The sequence below is a fragment of the Protopterus annectens genome, chromosome 1.part2 (genome assembly GCF_019279795.1).
Source record: "Protopterus annectens isolate FY-2018-M chromosome 1.part2, PAN1.0, whole genome shotgun sequence".
Classification (NCBI taxonomy): domain Eukaryota; kingdom Metazoa; phylum Chordata; order Ceratodontiformes; family Protopteridae; genus Protopterus; species Protopterus annectens.
Genome location: NC_056727.1, coordinates 1,000,648,375 through 1,000,668,965, shown reverse-complemented (window position 1 = coordinate 1,000,668,965; position 20,591 = coordinate 1,000,648,375). Strand labels below are relative to the sequence as shown.

Below are 20,591 nucleotides of genomic sequence, written 5' to 3'. Positions count from 1 at the left end.
TTTCTCTGCAACTCCTGGTCCAAAGGTCTAGAAGGCACTAAACCCTGGCACTGCCAGGTTACTGTATGCTGCTTTAAACCATATCTTCGTAACTGCACAGACGTGTATATTTTTCAGTGTGAGGAGGGCTTGAAGGGAGTGTAGATTTTGTTTTTGTTTAGGCTCCTGGCATTGAGCAGTAACATCTTGAGGTTCAGCTGAGCTGATTTTGCTATGTTGGCAGCTTTGTCAATTTGGCATTACCTAAAAAAAGCAGTATGGGTGTGGATAAAGTTTTAGCCAGTATTTGAAAGCTAGAGGGAGAATGTGCAATGTAGTCTTTAACCATGTTCTTCCCAAGCTGACAAATATTGGACCTCCTTCAAATGACATCAGAAAGGCAGTTGTTGAAATCAATACTTTTTTGTTCATATTGTGGCATTATCCTCGGCGATGGTAATACGCTGCTCAGTGCTAGGCACATGCCAACCTGAGACACATAGTCTGTATGCTCCATAATGTCTCTCTTCATATAGTCTAGGAATGTACATCTCATGTCATTTACACCAGCATGGACTATGATGGAATCATACTGGTACCTGTGGTGTAGTGACTTGAGTGTGTGCCATTTGGTGGATTCTGGTTCCAAATAAGCAACTGATGGTTATCTTCTCATTGTACAGCCTGGTTAGAGGGGCATCATTATATCCTACAATGGAGTAACCTCTGATGAGAGCCCTCGGAAGTGTGTTTGCTTGCTTTAGAGGTTGAGTGTTTGTGGCTCCACTGAAAGTAACAGCATGTGTGGTATTAGGTGTTGTTTTTTCTAAGTGCCTTTAGGCTTGCTGAGACATAGCTTTGACAGCGGGTGGTCTAGGCAATATTTGTTGTTTAGGAAGATCACTTTTAAGTGCCTTAGCATACATTAGTGTATGTGTGTGTGTTGTGTACTATGTGAGGTGGGTGTTGTATGCGAAGTTTCGACAACCTGATGTGCACTTGTATGCAAGAGTTTAGCCTCTAGAGTCATTGTGTAGGTATACCTCTGGTTTACTGTGTTTGCTTCTTTAAGGATTAAGTGGTTGCCAGTAAACATGAGACAATTGCTACATTGTCTCAAGATGCCAATATCCACCAAGCTGGCTACAGAGAAATTCAGAATTGACTATTCATACTGTCTAATCCTTTCATTTGTGAGCTACAAAGGGGTGGTGTATTGGGGTTAGTAGGCTATTAAGGGTGCTTTACTGTAGCAGATTAGACCCCAGCTAGAAGTACTATGTGTAGCTTTGGAGATCTCATAACAGCATACATAGAAAAGACAGATTTCAGCGGAAGGTAACAAACCGATATACAGTCTGCAGCGGAAGTTATACAAAGAGGTTCACTTTTGCAATATAATGTTCGGTTGGTAGAAAATGCTACTGCACTAATAACTATATAATAAGGTCATTTTTTTCAAGGCATCCTACAATCATGTTATAACTGTATAAAGCCTCAGTCAGGCCCCACATGGAGTACTGTACGGCTACAGTTATAACACTGAAGCCATGAAAATGTTAGAGTCCAAAATTCATCAAAAAGCAATCACCTCTGTGAAAGCAAAGATTTACTTCAAATGGCTGACTAAAGTAACTCTGTTGCCATAAAGACACGTTGTTAGAAGCAATCCATCCATCCACAACCCCTTTTTTCCCATTTTTGCACATGGGTCAGGATGTCACACCAGCAGTGACAATCATCTAAACAACAGTGACAAACATCTAAAAAGCTAATAAAACAGGACAAATTCCAATGCTACCAGTCTGCCCTAGACTCCTCCCAACACAGCCCCAAACAATTCTGGTCCTCCATAAACTCCATCCTCCACCCAGGTAAAGTCAGTATCCCTCCTCCTAACATCCCTCACTCCTCAGAAAATATTGCTACCTCATTCAACACACACTTCACACAAACCATACTATCACTAGCTAAACAACACAACCCCCTCCCCTCCAACTCACACCTTCAACTACTAATCTCCCCACTGCCTTCTCTTTTTCTCCTGTACCTATCTCCAACATAAAAAAAACTCTTAACTAAATTTAAGCCCACCAAATCAGCAGCAGACAACCTCCCAAGTGAATACCTACAAATCGCAGCTGATGGTCTGGCCTACCTAGTATCCATCTTGATTAACTGATCCCTGTTAGAAAGTTACATTCCCACACTGTGGAAACTATCACATATAATTCCCCTCCACAAAGGCAGACCCTCCACAGAACTAACCAATTACCACCCCATAGCTATTCTCTCTTCACTCTCCAAAATACTAGAGAGATGCATATACTCTCAGGTCTCAGACTACCTCCTTACTAACAACCTCTTTTCCAATACTCAGCATGGTTTCCGACCAAACCATAGAACCACCACTGCCTTACTCTCCTTTACTAACACTATCCTTCAGCATAAAAACAATAGCTATCTCTCCTCTGCTACTTTCCTAGACCTATCTAAAGCATTTGACATGGTCCCACACAAACAACTCATCTCTGTCCTCAATAACCTATCCTTCTCTCAATCAGTCACCAACTGGTTTCAGAGTTACCTGTCTGACCGCCAACAATCCGTTGTATGGCAGAATGACATATCTCCCCAACTACCTGTCTCCATAGGGGTTCCCCAAGGATCCATCCTTGGACCCCTACTCTTCTCTGTTTTCACCAATAATCTAGCCTCTGCCACCAAACATGGCACACTCATACAATATGCAGATGACTCAACCATCATCTGCTTAGCCCAGTCCCTACCCAAACTGCAAAAAGTCACACAGGAAGCCTTTTCCTCTGTTGAAACTTGGTTATCCGATGCCCAATTAATACTCAACCCAAACAAAACTAAACTACTCATCTTCCAACCCACCAAACATACTCAAAACAACTCTCACTTTAACATCACAGCAAAAGACAACACCACTATATACCCAACTAAACACACCAAATTGCTAGGAGTGGAAATAGACAATAAACTAAAATTTGACATTCACATATCCATGACCATAAAAGAAGTCCACAAAAAACTAGGAGCGTTATGCAGAAATAAGCAACTTCTCACCAAAGCAGCAAATATTTCAATAGCAAATTCCCACCTTATCTCCACCCTACTTTATGCCTCTCCAATATATACCAACCTAAGGCAATGCGATCTAAACAAGCTAGAGACCTGCCACAACAAAATTGCCAAATTCGCCACGGGGCATCCTACTGTAGTCACCACTGTCTCTCACTTGCTGAACTGGGCTGGCTTGAACTCCCTCACCTCCTTCAGTGGTATCAACTCTCACTCGCCCATGAACTAGTAAACCATCTACTAAATGTCCCATCCCTCCAGAATCTACTACAACTCTATCGCACCACCAGACCACTAAGATCCAGCAACAAAAATCACTTGCAGATCACTTAAGCCAATAACTCTGCTGGTGAAGCAATATTCTTTTGCACCATAGCCAAATTATGGAACTCCCTCCCACCCACAATTACGTCCATACCATCATGCACCCACTTCAAAACTTTACTAAAAGCGCACCTAAAACATGCTGGCTATGCTCTTGCAACTCCCACTCTAATATCATCCACCCCATCCAACCACTACCTTTCTTTCCTCTCCACTAACTACCTTCATTATAGCAAGCTAAGATGCTCATAAGCCTAGTACTTATTATACAGCAGGAACTTCTTATTGTAACATTTGTTAATGTCTGTTATGTACTTCACAGATAAAGATTCTAGTTGTCTACTGATGTACTATGTTCTTCACCTGTAAATATGTTGTTAGTAATTTCTATGTTAAATTGTTAATCGCTATGTAATCCAATGTAACTACTGTCTGTTTATTTTAACTGTGGAGCTTTTCTCCCCGGGCCTCTGCTGAAAATGGACCTATGTCCAGTTGGACACTCCTGGTCAACAAATGTAAATAAATAAATAAATAAATAATCTAGAGGCAGTGTTAACACCACCAGATGGAGAGTCCTGCCATGGTCCTTGATTGAAAATATGTTTTTTGCCATTTGTCAACCAACTTCAATTTTCTTGTTAAAATTACTGTATACAATACACATGTAAAGAAACAAAAATTCTAAGCACAGCGGCTTCACTATGGCACAAATTATCAAGCCAAACAGAAGCTAGGAGCCTTTACCTCTTTAAAGGAGAGAATAACCACTTTTTTACTGACAGGACACACAGACCATATTTTATTGGGATACAGACTTCTTGATAACCTCTTCTGAAATTGTAGCATTTTTCTTAATGACAATGTTGTAACAGTGTAAAATAGCTTGTTGTACTGTCATGATATGATGCAGAAGGGGTACATCGTTAAGACTTTTATAAACCTCAGAGGAGTCTATTGAGTTCTCAGGTGCGCACACTTTCAATAACTAACTAATTAACTAAATGTATATGTACATAAATAGGTCAATAAATAAGCAGATGTGTGAGAAAAAGAGAGTGAACACTAAGAATATAAGGTCTGTGGTCCTTGGAGATACAAGGGCCTGTTAATTCACAGAAGCTGTGGTAGAGGCTTGAAAACTTTTCACAACTGGCAGAAAGAAAAGGAATAATGAATGCATTCATGAACACGTAGCATGAGACAAAGACAGTGTAAGTGAAATAGTCGTTTAGATTTAAAGGTCCTGCATGTCATCCAGTAATTCAAGAGCAAACTAAATGTATCACATGATGTTCATGTGCCTCGGAGTATATATCTTTTTACCATGTTTACATTTGTTAAACTGCAGACATTAGACAGTTCTGGGTGAACAGGAATTTTCTCAATAGAGTAAGTGGTGTTCAGTTACCAAACAGTTTTCATTAAAACTATGCTATAGTTTCTGGATTTTTGTTTAATGTAAGCATAACATATGGGTAAAAGCATAGTCTAGCAACACATGAGTAGACTGATTCATTTCGGTTATAAATCATAAGCAAAGCGAATGCAATACCAGAACACACAACTATTTTTAATGTTAAAAACAAATAAGCGCTTTCGTCCCAAACTTAGTGTATAGGAACTTCATCAGATTTACAGTTGTAATGATGATTTAAGTCAGTTTATTAGATTCTCGTTAACCATACTGTGGCACTTTGAGAGCAGCAGGATGTAATGTCATCACTTTGAAGTGATTTAAACTACTGAAACAGGAAATACTGTAAATCTGATGAAGTTCCTATACACTAAGCTTGGGGCTAAAGCGCTTGTTTTTAACAATAAAAATAGTTGTGCGATCTGGTACTGCATTCACTTTTTCTTATTTTTTGAGTTTGGAATTGTTTACAGTTTGTTGGCGGATTTATTATAAATCATATTTTGTCTCTATCTGTTTGTGACATTATATTTGAATGGCACACAGTGGTCACTTGCTGACCTTTAATTCAAACAGATAGAAAACAGAATCAAAGCAATCCTATATCCAGAAGGGACAATGAAAGAACCTCAAGAGCAAGGCCTTGTTATTTATATGCAACAATGTTGCAATGCAGCACCTAAAACATTCACAACACACTGTTTCTGCCTTATTTTATGTAATTTTGCATGAAGCTTTGGAGGAAATAAACGGAAAGACTGTGGTAACATATTACTATTTGGTAAGGAATACTGCTTTTTATGTTTCAGCAAGCAGGTATGACAGCTCACTGGTTATTATGACTTACTGTAAGATAAAGCAAGTTTAATATGTACATGAAATTCACTGTACTCTGCCGTTTATAATGAGTATTCACTGCATTTCATTTTTAACAATAGATATAGGAAATCAGTTCATAGACTGAAAACGTGGCTGACATTTTAGTTTGGCAATGATGCAAAGGTGTACTATCTGTGCATATGTGCTATATGAATTCCTGTAAGCTATAAAAATGAACAGTTGCATTAAATCTTCTTTTTATTTCTTTACAGGGTCACAAAGGTCGGCCAGGTGTTCTTGGTGAACCAGGTCCACAAGGACTGACAGTAAGTATAGTATATTGTAATGTTTGAGTATTTACAAAAACACATTTGCTACAGACTTTACATGGTATTTGTTTCATTATGTATTATATGGATAAGGCTTAGTAACCAACAAACCTTTTTAGGGATATCTGGGGATCAGTCTCTATACAATGAGGTACAGAAAGTCATTGAGCAAAGCTGATGAATGTAAATTATTAAAGTTATTTAGTTCAAATATCATTGATGAGTTTTAAACAGAGTAAGTGCTGCACAGAACTGAAATATTTCTATTAATCATCTGGGAAGTAACAGTCCATATTAACAGGAAAAGGGCACTGAATGACCTAGACATCAAGGATGGGCAGGACCTAATGGTTAATGGGTATGACTAACATTTTCAACAGGACAGGGGAAGGAGACTAGAGCATAAGTGAAGGGAAGAGATTTAAGTAATTGCTTAAGTACTCCCAGAGTAATTTGTCACATTGTGAGTAAGATGCATAACTAAGTGTTTGGTGGGGGGGGGGGGGCAGCAGAGTGGATGTGGAAGGCCTGATGATGAGGTGGGTGGAGAAGATAACCATGCCCTGGGATTGCAGACTGAGTGATGGGTGGGAGAGGAAGAAAGGGAATGGTAGTGGTGCTACTACAGGAACAGCAGCGTCAAAGGGATAATTATGGTGTAGAGGGGGAGAAGTGATGGATTCAGAGAAGCACAAGAAGATCAGTTATAGGGAGTTTAAAAAGGAGTGAGGGCAGTCATATTTCTGAACTCTGAAGTTACATAATCTGCATTTATTTTACATTCTTACCTACTGTGATGTGTTACTCTCTGGTGGTATATAGGATACCTCTGACTGGTTACACAACTCATCTTCTCTCTCTCTCTCTCTCTCTATATATATATATATATATATATATATTTAGTATATATTATTATATATACATATATGTGTATATGAATGGGTATATAGGTTTGAGTGTGTATGTGTGTATGTTTGTTATAAAATCATTCCACTGTATTTTTTAAATGAATAGATGAAGAGGGTGTGTTGTTACTTCCATATGCACATATAGTGATATAATCATATGACTGATAATCTATAATATAATATTAGCTGCTGAGAAGAACATGCCTCACCTATGTGATCAGCCAATATTTTATGCAGCAAACAACAGCAGTTTTTGCAGACCATTGATTATATTAGAGTACAGCTTGTCTTTATTTATTTATTTTTCAGTGGAGCTTGTCTTAGGGTTTTTCTGTTTTTTTTTTTTTGCTTTTGGAAAGCACAGTCACACATGTTGCTTGTGGTATATTTCCTTGTCTTGTATCTTTAAGATGTGTAAGTAAAGTACCTGGCTGATACATTCCCACAGAGACATTACTGACCGTGAATAATATCACAACTTGACCATATTAACAGCATGATCAGAGTACTAAAAGACAATTTTATATTCACCAACAGATATGGGAAATAAGCACATAGTTTTCAACACACAATGCAAATGTAAAATATGTAAAGAATAATAAAGTTGTAGCGAGACAAACATGTACCAGTTAATATCCCCCTTTATTATAATAAACCATAAAGTATGCAAACTAGTGTCTCAGGTGTCTATCTTTCAAGGTTACCAAACATATTAGATCAACCACTTTTAGAGTACAAAGACAGACAGTTATGCAAATAATCTATTTATTAATTGTGCTAAAAACTACAGTTCTAAAAGTCTAAGCACTGGTAAAGCAGAAGTTAAACTTACTAACTCTGAAATACATTAGCAAGAAATAACTGTAATAAAACTGTCATGACTCAATATATAATTATCTATATAAATGCAAATAAACATATAGGAATACCATTAAATAAGGCAAAATAAGAAAACAGATACACGAATAATTGCAAAGTTTATGTTAATAATGCAATATTCTTACCTCTTAGACAAAGCATAAAATATTTGAAAATATACCCAGCATCCTTTTAGTTTGGGACTTATATTATATGACTTCACTTATAAAAAGACAAAATACTTCAAACCTTTCTTGCCTCTTCCGTGTTCTGACCTAAATATATTTATTATATGGACAGAACAATAGACATCATGGCTATTGTAGCAGTAGACTTTACCACCAAAATATTATTTACCATTGATAATATGTACCTTAAAGGGGAATTATATACACAGAAATGGGGCCTCACATCATCACAGTAGGTATCAATCCAAACACTGCACTCAGTATCCTGTACAAAGGGTGTACATGTCAGACTGGATTGTTAGATTGTGGAGTCTGCATTTGCTGTGAAAAGGTTTAAGCAGCTTAGGGTGGGACTTTCCTGTTCATACGTTAAAAGGTAAGTACTAGACTAGATACCCCTGTGGGCTATTTTAAGCCTAGCCAATTTCCCTTTAGGTGCTTGAATTAACCTATTTCATTTGCTGTTAGACTGGCCTTACCTATCCGATGGTTGATAATTATATATTATCCCTAGTGAGAATAACTGTCATGCAAGCTAACTTGATTTTAAAAGAGACTGAAATAATAACTGGTATCTCGCTGATCCTCAGAGATGGGCTGGATGCCTTTTTAAGCAAGAATGTTTGGGATCTTCTAGTGAATGGCTGCCTTCTGAGTGTGATCATTTGAGGAAGGCAGAATGGGATACTGGGTAGGAGTACAGAAATTCAAAATGCTACTTTAAGCTACTACATTCCTCCCCAACTGCCTGCTGTGATGGATGTCAGTCTTTTAAATTTGGAGAAATTCTTCCCCAGCCATTTTGCTCAGGGAAGGCTAATTTGATTGGGCGTCATGACTGTCATTATGGAATTCTGGAACAGGTTTCATCTCCCTCTATTTTTGGTGTCAAAGACCTCAGAACTGATTCTAATAGTCTAGAACTGATTCTAATGGCTTAATCCCTGAGAAGAAGATGTCTTCTGTCCTTCAGTCTTTAAGGCTGCTGATGTAGGCATTAGTGGGAAGAAGGTTTCCATTGAGAGCTTGAATAAATTCACTGAAAGGAGGGAAAAGGCTGAAAGGCTCTCCTGCTTCTCTTTTGTGCACTGGATGTATTCATCAAATTTTGGCCTAAACACCAAAAGAACTGCAAAAGGGTACAGTCAAAATCTTACTTACCTTGATATTCATGGCGAAGGGCATTATTTGTAATAACAAGCGATGGCATGTAGTATTAACAGATTCTTCTGTTCTGTTCATTCTATATGAGATGTTGAAAATTACCAGTGGCATGAACAAGCTTGAATTGGAGGCAGAGGCCACCTATCATATCTTGTCCTCACTGTCTAGTAAGGTCTCATTTCCCCATCTGAGAAGAAAAACATGTGCTTCTGGTAGTTTATTGCCATTACAAGATAAAGTGGAAGAAGTGAAAATTTGTTTTCTGAAGTGGTCCTGTTCCATGGCCTCCCTGTCTAGACAGCTGATCTATTAGATTTTAGCATATGGTTACCCTTTTACACAGCCATGGATACTGTCTCATTATGGCACCGAGTTATAGTAACATGTAGTATAATCCTACCTGGGCGGATGTGTTGCCTTCTTCTGTAGACACTAGCATGTCTATCCATATCAAGGTGGTGCTAGTTTCTTTGAGTGAGTCTATAATTACTGGACTTGGCACATTGGTCTGACCTGTTGCCTTGCACTGTTTATCAAGATGAAGTTAATGTCCAATCTTATGTTGTCTGATCCACATCATCCACTTCCTGGATTGACGCTAGGTGTGCAGATATTTAACCCTATGTCTGAAGGATCAGCATAAGGTCAGTATATGAAGTACCTGTACAGAAGGTATGATTTTTATGCTGCCGTCATTATAAAGGTCAATGCTCGATGGGCTGGAGTTAGGTGACCCAGCACTTTAATACTTGCTGTTATTTGGTCTGACATCAGACAAGCCTACACCAAGTAGTTCTGTGCTTGGGAAGCCTGCATTTGCTTGCCATTTGCGTGTCAGGCAGCAGTATCACTGGTGGTTTAGGCTTACAGTAGACCTGGTACTAGATTTCTAAAGGTTGATTTTTTTGCAAATATAAGGCCTAAAACACTGAGCTTATTTGGTTAAGGAAATTCCCTTTGGTCCAGATACTTACAGCTGCCAGTTGATCATAACCAGTTAGAATAGACTTCAGGTTCAGAATCTGTATGTGTGTGTGTGTGTGTGTGTGTGTGTGTGTGTGTGTGTGTGTGTGTGTGTGTGTGTGTGTGTGTGTGTGTGTTTGTCTGTGTGTGTTTGTGTGTACGTATTTATGTATGTTTGTATGTATGTATTGTATGTATGTATTGTATATAGTAAGCCGCTGTGCTTAGAATTTTTGTTTCTTTACATGTGTGTGCGTGTCTGCGGTGTGTGTGTGTGTGTGTGTGTGTGTGTGTGTGTGTGTGTGTGTGTGTGTGTGTGTGTGTGTGTGTGTGTGTGTGTGTGTGTGTGTGTGTGTATGTATTTATGTGTGTTTGTATGTATATATGTGTGTGTGTGTGTGTGTGTGTGTGTGTGTGTGTGTGTGTGTGTGTGTGTGTGTGTGTGTGTGAGGGGGGGGGATGAACAAATATCTGAAGTAGTAGAACACACTTTGTTCCTCTTCTGCCAATGATCAAGGTATGTTATCTATTCCTGAAGACATGTCTAGGATTGCAGTAGTGCAGTTTTCCCACGTTTACATGTTATGAACCTTTTTAACTGAGAAGAAACTGTGTGTGTGTGTGTGTGTGTGTGTGTGTGTGTGTGTGTGTGTGTGTGTGTGTGTGTGTGTGTGTGTGTGTGCACGCATGTGTCTGTGTGTGTGTGTCTGTGTGCGTGCGTGTGTGTGCATATGTATGCGTGTGTGCGCGTGTCTGTGGTATGTGGGTGTGTGTGTGCGCATTTGTGCGCGTGTGTGTGTGTGTGTGTGTGTGTGTGTGTGTGTGTGTGTGTGTGTGTGTGTGTGTGTGTGTGTGAGACAGAAACAGCACACGTATGCCAATGTGTATATCTAGGGAACAGAAGTACAGTGAGGAAGCCTGCCCTTTCTCTAGGTCCTCAAAAGAAGTAGGCATCAGTGGAGAAAGCTGAGGAGAGGGAACCACTGATGTGGACATGCTGAAAAAGGCAGGCATCTTTGAGCTGAAATCATCAAAAAGAGGGCTAGGGGAGCTAATAATAAAGGTGGTATCTGTGGCCCAAATGAAATCAGGGCATTTGGCCACAGACTCGTGGTGCATTCTGTAAGAGTGTGTATATACATAGATGTTTGTGTTTGTGTGTGTGTGTGTGTGTGTGTGTGTGTGTGTGTGTGTGTGTGTGTGTGTGTGTGTGTATTTTTTTTCTTCTTGAGCAATGAGCAGTTTGTCCTTAGCTAGAAAGGCTCATAATGTGTGAAGGTAAGAAAACTGCATTAGTGAAACTCTAGACAAGTAGTTAGGAACAGACATCATACATTTGTCATTGAGAGAAGAAGCCTAAGGAATGTTCTGCTATCACAGTAATTTGTTTGCTACAGGGGATCTCACCTTTTGATGGCAAATGGAGAACTTCACCACTAAAGAAACAGAAATCAATATTTTGAAAAAAAAAAATAATTAGCTGGTAAAAACAGGTAGATGATAGGATCAAGTTGTGTTTCATACTTCAAATATATGACAAATAAAACTTTGGGAGTATCATTCTATTCCACATATAGTAAGGGCCAATATTAGCCTAGAACAAAGCTTCAGATGATGAGAACAAGTTACCCAGCTGTCTAATAGCTGGGGAGGCATAGTCTTGTATGTCCTGCTGCTGGAGCATCTTAAACTATGGTCGGTTATGCTACCTCTGGCCTGTGAATTTAGAGGGTTATCTCAAATCTGCCTTAGCATGAATTTCAGTGTGTCAGACTTTCCATAATATGAACTTCAGCAGTCTACTGTCAGTCTCCCAGTACCATATACATAAAGGTCAATTTACTGTAGAGGATTATAAACATGAAGCTCAGATGTCTTTCATATCAGCTACCTCTCCTCATGTTCTAGTCCTTTGTGCAGACTATAGATAATAAGGTGAAGAACTTTTTTTTTATTAATATTCCCTCCCATAATACCAGAAATACAAATATGTTGGTTATACACAGAGATAAATGGGAAGTCATTTAGCTGAAGCATCTATTTGACTATGATATATTTCAAGGACTTTTACGTAACCAGTAATAATTTTGTGGACAATCAAGCAAATCAGTTCATAAAAAAAAATAATATAGGGTTTTGTGTGTGTGTGTGTGTGTGTATGTGTGTGTGTGTGTGGAGGGGGTTATCTGGATGGGTAATAACTTTATTGCCTTGTGTGAAACTTTTGCCACATCTAAAAACTCTGTTACCCCCCCTCCCCAATTCCAAAATCAGCACCTAGTGAAATGATGCTAAACTTTTAATTTTGAGTTTATGAAATTACACAAAATATTCAGATTAATTTCTTGACATTTATTTTTGTGGGGAATTGCAAGTGCAAAATATTCTTCTTTATGAAGAGTTTCAAGACTTTATAACATTTCCAGACTATGGGACAGATGTAGTTGAGCAAGGCTGTTTGGAGAGCGATGGTTACTATGTGCACCTGTGGTGCTTCCTTCTCTGGAGAGTTATTAGAAAAGGATTGCCCTAGGTCAGACTTATATCCAGTGCATCACCCTTGGGGTATTTTAACTACACATGGATGTGGATGTTCCTGTATATCTTAGTCTAATGAGTCAAATGACATATATTCATACTATTCTCTGTGGAAGTGGTGGTAGAATTGTGATCACCAAATGTCATCACTTTTATAACTACAAATTGTACTGACTATACTGGGGTGACTGACTGGTTCAGCCTGCTAATTGGAATATCTGTTAAAGGCAGTGTACGCAGTCATAGGAAGAAAGGATAACCTTCCAAAGGTAATGTTGAAAGTAGGTTTAGGAGAGCATCTTGTGTCAAATTAGTCTTGGATATCTCCCATTTGTGGAAACATGCCATATCCCATGTAAAACAGACTGCCTCCAAATAAAGTAATCGAGTATATGACAAATTGTAATATATTTCCAGTTTACTATGTGTTATGTTTTTTGTTTATCCCTCTGCTTCAGCCATCCCGATGGGGGGTGACAGGTAAGAGTAACTCTGATCTGTTTCAATAGGTTTCTGTAGCATTTCCATAAGTAGTAGAGAAAATGATTGTCTTGCAAACTAAATGCTTGTTTTTTTTTTAAAAACTTTATGATTAATGTGTTTGAACACCAATCAAGAACCATCGTGTTTTAAAGTAACAGCAATGTCATTTGTGCCTTAACACATTGTAAAACAATTCCATTTTTCTCTTCTTAGGGTCCAAAGGGAGACGTAGGAATTTCCGGTGAGCAAGGCATCCCAGGCCCTCCAGTAATGTATTTATTTATTTATTTGTTTATTGTATTTTGTCTTAACTTGAAACATGTTAGTATTTCATATATGATTCATAGAACTCCATGGGCACTACATATGAAAATCCATGTCTTAGTTTCACATGCCCATATTAACAGCTACATGATTTAGTCAACCTGGAAGTAATATATCAAGGTTTGTATGCATTCGAATGATTTTTTTATAACTTTTGTGACAGAATGTGAGCATGTAACTTCCTAGAAAAATATCTGTGAATATGTTTGGATGTAGAGTTAGAAACAGAAGCAAAACATAACTGCTTGTATGCTCACTCCTCAATCTTAATTGCAGATTGCATAGTGTTAAACTGCATGTCCTAAAGAATCAGAAATATAAACTGAAAGGTAAGTAATGGAAGCAAAGAGCAGCTCAACATAAGGAGCATTGATTGATTACCTATCTTCCATATAATGGAACATGTGTAGAAAGATGAATAAGTCAAGAAGTTGGCCAGCATTGCTTCACTACCTTCCAATCATCTGGTAGGTTTAAAAAAGTAAAACTGATGCAGCTTCCCTGTGCGCAGCACCAGTTTGCCTTCACAACTCCCAGGTACCAATGCATATCTGGTTAGGATGGTTTGGTGCTGCAGAAAAAATATTTTCAAAGAATGAAGTTACTTCTTCCAAGACAAGCAGATCCTGCGATGCTGCAGCTGAAAGATGGGTCTGCAGGTTACTGAGTGTAAAAGAATGACATACACGAGGGCATGTTGTTCTAAGAACCAATCTGCCCAATGACAAGTTAGAAAACAAATAACTGAGTTACCCATCTCATAGAAAATATAGGCAGGTTATTCAATAACCCGAGCAGGAACTGTGCAATAAAGTAATACATCATCATTGATTTATTTATGTTAATGCTTCAGCATTCTCCATTTATGCCTAGTTTGTTTTGCAGTACAATAGATGAAGCAAAAAAGTCTCAAACAGCAATTCATCAAACCAAGAATTAATGTCAAAACAAAGCTTGCATCTGATAAATAAATATAAAAACTGAGTGCTTTAATTCTAGCTGGATGACCTAAATGTAGGTATCTTCTAACATTTTTAGTAAAAAAATGAAGTTGATTATTTTAAGCTGCAATTGTAATAATGTAAGTGCCTGTTAAATCCAGAGACTGGTGTAGTACACTGTATTTACATATCACATATTGGAGTTAACACTGCAGAGCCTCTGCATTTTGTGTAGAACAGAATCACAATGGCAGAGCAGTAATGTTTCTTAGTAACATTCAATGCATTATTGCAAAGGTATATTTATGACCCTGAGATATTTGGTCCAAAGCTAGCTATGCAGTGAAGCAAAGGTACATCTCTACTTGATTTAGAAAAATTGAATGGTTCTAGACATCACACCTCATTGGTCTAGTTTCATTTGGTTGTGGATAAAAGTTCATCAGTCATAAACAAACTGTATTACTAAAAGGAGAGACCACACAACCTTGGAAACTGGGTATTCAAATTTTTCGTGATGGTATGTGAAGATAAGAGTTAGAATATATAAGTAACGGAGGGGTTGAAGCTTCCCATACTTTTAACAGGTTGTAGTTGTTATCAGTAACTTTTTTCTGTCCAGTCATATGTAACACACTCAAATGAGCCATAAGTTCTAGAATAAGACCTGTTACAAAATCTTTTTAAGTAACGTTGCAAATCTTCAACTGAGTTATTAGAAGATAAGACAAATGGAACCATACAAATGGCTACATACTTGGAGAGTAATAGAGACTTTAACAGATGACCTACTGAGGAAAGTTATGGATCAAAAACTGATCCCTTGTGACTGTACTGGTGATTTCCATTGGTACTGTACATGTCATATGAGCTCTTTGGGCTCTGCTCATTAACCAAACAGTTATCAGTATCTAACAAACACCTGGAAATGTTAAAACAACTTGATCTGGAACAATACTGAAAGCTTTTTCCAGCTCACAAGAGCCCAGTTGTGTGTGAATCATGCAGTCTAGTGCCTCTCTTAAATGCCTTTTAAAAGGGAGCCAGATTTTTTGAACATTGGCTTTTCTTGGATAAACTATATTAATAGCAATATCTGTCAATGCAGTACATATTGTCATGAATTAATGTGTTAATCAGTAATCATTAATTTAATTTATTCAAAAGACTAATTAAAATAAGATAACTATAATCTGCAGAATCTGATATTGGAAAACATTATTTATAGGTACAATGCATTCCTCCTTCAATGAGAGTTGCATATAACCATTTATTATTATTTCATTACAGACAGTAAGAAAAGGGGAGATCAAGAGTGGAACATATTTATGTTAAATTGCAACAAAAAAATAATTTGGTGTCATAAGTAAAGATGCTTTACTTTTTGTTTAAAGGGACAAACCCATTGTCTAAAATTCAGACTGCTCTTCTTTGTAGAGGCAGTCAAAAAGATTTAGTCCTGTCCACTTTGGAATGTCATCTCCAATCCCAGACATCTTTCCTCATGAGCACCCTGTTCTAGGCACTGTGTTACATATTGTTGTAAAGAAAAAGTTACTGATCAGGAAGTTACAACATGTTAAACTCTGTGTTGCCACCTTTTTTCCCCTTTCCTAGCTTTCCTTACATAGGACTCCCGTTGTGAAAGCTGTGATCTCTGCCATTTGACTAGAGGTGCAAAGAAGAGCAGACATTTCCAGCTTCAAAGATGTTTCTTTCCTTGCAGCACACACACAGAGCTTTGCTAAGATGTGTTATAGCATCTGGAAGCTGTAAAACCATTTCAGAAACATCCACACTTCCAAGATAGCAATTAGTTGACCCCTAAGGACAATGCAGTAGGATTCCTAGTCCTGGTTTTCACAGACATTTTGTCTCTGGTTGCAATCAGAACTGTAAGATACAATCTTTATGGCCTAAACCAGGGAATTTAATTTCAGACTGTATTTCAAAGTTAGCTGGACTGAGGTTAACCTCTTCTCTTCCAGTATCCTCTGTTATAATATATTAATTTCAACAGTTATAATACAGTCTCACATACAAGCATATTTCATTTCTGTCCAGCAGGACCCACTGTTGGTACATTTTTAACAAAAGCAGCTTTACAAATACATTTTCAACACAAGCACCTGTACAAATCAGTTTGATATAAAAATTAGATATAATTCTTTACAAAAGTTCATCTAGCTATGCTGGTATATGCTACACATCCACTGCCCTACTCCTGGTATAGCTGGCACTACCTCACATCATCACAGTAGGTATCAATCCAAACACTGCACTCAGTATCCTGTACAAAGGGTGTACATGTCAGACTGGATTGTTAGATTGTGGAGTCTGCATTTGCTGTGAAAAGGTTTAAGTAGCTTAGGGTGGGACTTTCCTGTTCATACGTTAAAAGGTAAGTACTAGACTAGATGCCCATGTGGGCTATTTTAAGCCTAGCCAATTTCCCTTTAGGTGCTTGAATTAACCTAATTTGCTATTAGATTGATCTAACCCATCTCATGGTTGGTAATTATATATTACCCCTAGTGAGAATAACTTCATTCGAGCTAACTGGATTTAAAAAGAGACTGAAATAATAACTGGTGTCTTGCTGGGCCTCAGAGATGGGCTGGATGGCTTTTTACGCAAGACTTTTGGGGGCCTTCTAGTGAATGGCTGCCTTATGAGTGTGAGGATTTGAGGAAGGCAGGATGGGATACTGAGTAGGGGTACAGAAATTCAAAATGCTACTTTAAGCTACTATATTCCTTCCCCACCTGTCTGCTGTGATAGATGCCAGTATTTTAAATTTAGAGAAATTCATCCCCAGCCACTTCCCTCAGGGGAAGGTAATTAATTGAGAGTCATGTTGGGAGTTCAAGTTTGAAAGCACATGAGATGTCATTTGGGGTGAAAAGAGTTCAGCAGTGTTAGCAGTACAAACTGTAGCAAGGAGGATGCCTATAAGGAGCAAGAAATATTTCCTGTTTTTGTTCTGAGTCTTCTGCATTGCCTGGGAGACAGATCACCAGGCTCTCTGTACCTATTTGGCTGGATGCAGAAAACAGCAAATGTGTCTAGATCCCTAATAAGAGTATCACATTTTAGAGGGTTATCTTTTATGTGGAAGGATCAGGGATGTCTTTGTTTCCTGTATAGCACTATACTATATTTTTAGCACAGAGTTTGATTCCATTGTTGCGACACCAACAACCAGTGAGGTTTGGACCTTCTTGCAGCATAAGAATGCCAGTTGGGCAGATAATGACACTAAGTTTGCAAGTTTGCAGTCACCAGCAAACTTTCTGAGCCATAGACTGTTCATGTCAGGTTGGACATCAGAAAAGTGTATGATAAAGTGGAGGGGACTTTGGTACATGTCTTGTGATAAGCCTTTTAGAGGAAATTGTGTCACTATCTCTGTGTGTGTTTTGTCAGTAAGTCAGTTTGCTATCTAATAGGATACATGGGGGTTAATTCTCTAACACCAAAATGTGAGATTGTACCAATGGTCTTAGCTTTTTCCACATAGACATTTTATGTTGATTAGCTATTATTCAGAGTTTCAATCATCTCCTCAAAGAAGTCCAAAAGTTTCAGTAGACAGGACCTGCTCTTTACAAGTATTGAGAGAAGGAGACCGAAACTGATCATAGTAAAGAGTAAAGAAAGGTGAAACTGCTAAATTAAGACATTTTGTAGTAATGTATGAAGTAACTAAGAAAGCTAAGAAAATATAAAAACTATATGATAAACTGAGAAAAAATGTGATGGAGTAGAAACAACTGATGATGGTCAAATGCTTGATGGCAGAACCATAAAGGCAGCATCAAAGAAAAGTGAATATATAACTTTTAAACCAAAATATCAGTAAAAATAAATTAATTGCTTTAAATGTTGCTGAAAATAAACAATCTGAATTCTACTGAGTTACAAGAATGATGAATGGAAAAAAATCTAATGACAAGGACCACGAAAGAAATTTGGAAAAAAGTCAATAAATATTATATTGACGGAGCTAAAGAAAGAAAGAAAGAAAAAATGAAAAAAAAACAAAAGAAATGTCATTTGTAACTCAATATAACTTAGGAGGTAGAGTAGAAAATGTTCTTTTTTGAATAAATATACCATTTCCTCTTTTTTCTGCATAAAAGACTAACTGCAGGAGAAAATAAATGGCTGGGAAACAAGAAAGTGTTGTAAAACTATGTTAGTCTGTAGCACAAAAAATATATGTGAAGTCTGTAATATCGTTAGAAGCAAGGAGGAAGACTGGATAATAATATCAGAGATGCTAACAAGAACACAAACAGAAGGTGGTTAATATCTATACATGCCAAAAGATGAATGACAAATCAAGTCATCTAAATTATTTGAAGCAAACCTGCAAAGTAGGAGAAATGTACTCTGAGAAGGGAATTTTAATGGCTTCTTACAGGAAAAGCAGGAGGATGTTGTAGCGATCCAAACATTTAGAAACTGCCAAGTGGGTTTCATAATAACTTGCTTTAATAGCAGAGATAGGGTGGGAGGGTAATAGAAAAGACAGATCAGGCTAAGAAGGAATAGAGTTTGGCTAATAAAGAGTATAAGAGAATAGCTGAAACTGGAAAGAACATAGCATCAAAGGCACTCTATCAGATTCTGGAAAGGAACCCACAGGACAACAAAGTCAGATGGAAGGATTACTTCCAGCAACTTCTGAATGAAAAAAAAATCACCACAAAAGCTGCACTACACTGGACTAAACTGAAAGAAGAAAGAGCAGCACTGAAGAAAACTAAAATTAGGGAAAGTAGCAGGTTTAGATGAGGTCAAGGCAGATATGATCAAGATATTGGGTGATTTAAGGCAGAAATGGCTCCAGAGGGTACTCATATGGAGAGAAAGGTATATTCCAGATGACTGGAGAAGAAACATTCCAGTGCAGGTGTACAAGAACAAAGGCTACATTTACAGCTGTGGGCAGTATAGAGGTATGAAACTCCTGACACACTGCATAAATGTCCAGGAGAGGATGACTGCAAATGAATATGCAGAGCAGTAGAAAGTAAGATGGGAAATGAGCAGTTTGGATTCAGATCAGGATGTAGAACAATTGGCCCCATGTTTGCACTGAGACAGATAGTTGAGAAAAAACTAGTCTATCTGGGCATGCCTAGACCAGGAGAAAGCATATGACAAGGTCCCAAAATGCTGATTTTTTGCAGTGCTGTGATGGTCTGAAGTCTTGGAAACATTGGTAGATTTAGTGCAGGCTATGTACAAGGACCCAGTGATACAAGTACAAACAGCATTCAGACTCACAGAGAGGTTTCCAGTGGGACTGGGTGTGTATTAGGGTTCTCAGGGTTCAACGCTGAACCTACTGCTGTTCATACTGGTGATGGACTTCATTAGCAAACAGGTTAGTGGGGACAGATCAACAAAGTTGCTGTATGCAGATGATGTGGTATTACAGGCAGACTCTGAACAAGAACTTCAGCAAAGAATAGGGAACAAAATGCAAAACTGAAGGTGAATGGGATGAAACTGGGTGTAGGAATGACAGTTGTATCTGCAGCAAATGGAGGAATCAGAAGAAGCTGACAATTGAGATAGAATGGAAAATAATGAAAGAACTTTAAGTATCTGGTACGGATGGTTGAGGAGAAAGGAAGTTTGAATGAGGAAGTCAAAGATAGAATCAGAGGGGCTGCAACCCACTAGCACAGTGTCATGGGTAATGCATGACAGAAGAATGACCAAGAAGCTGCAAATAAGGTGTACAAAACAGTGGTGTGACTAGTAGTACTGTATGGTACAGAAACCTGGGCAATGAAGGCAGAGCTAGAGGTGATGGAGATGTAGTGTTTGAGATAGTGGTAGGATGCAGTCTGTGAGACACAAGAAGAAATGAAGACATTAGAGCAGAAACCCATGTAGCCCCAGTTGTAGAGAATACCAAAGAGAACAGATTATGGTGGTTTGGGCACATGTATTGGAAAGCAGATGGCAACTTGGTGAAGAAGATTTTGGACAGTTAGGTAGAAGGTAAGAGGAAACAAAAGGCATCCAGCAAAGCACTGGCTGGATTGTGTGTGATACGACCTGCAACTGTCAGGTATCATTGTTGAAGAAGGTTCCAGAGTGGCATTGAATTGAAAGAGAGGATGACAGATGAAGTGATACCCTAACCCCATGTAGAACATGGGAAAATGAAGACTGATGATGTTGATGAAGATTGCTTTAATAGTAGATATTATTAAATCCCTTTTCAC

General features: G+C 38.2%; 1 protein-coding gene across 1 annotated transcript in view; it reads left to right on the top strand.

Moving 5' to 3' along the window:
- The window catches only part of COL9A2 (collagen type IX alpha 2 chain), a 447,350-nt gene that overhangs the window by 181,162 nt on the left and 245,597 nt on the right, over positions 1-20,591 (top strand). The window contains exons 12-13 of the mRNA XM_044059964.1: positions 5,920-5,973; positions 13,292-13,345. Coding sequence (XP_043915899.1) covers positions 5,920-5,973; positions 13,292-13,345 — 108 coding nt within the window. The remainder of the gene's footprint in view (positions 1-5,919; positions 5,974-13,291; positions 13,346-20,591) is intronic.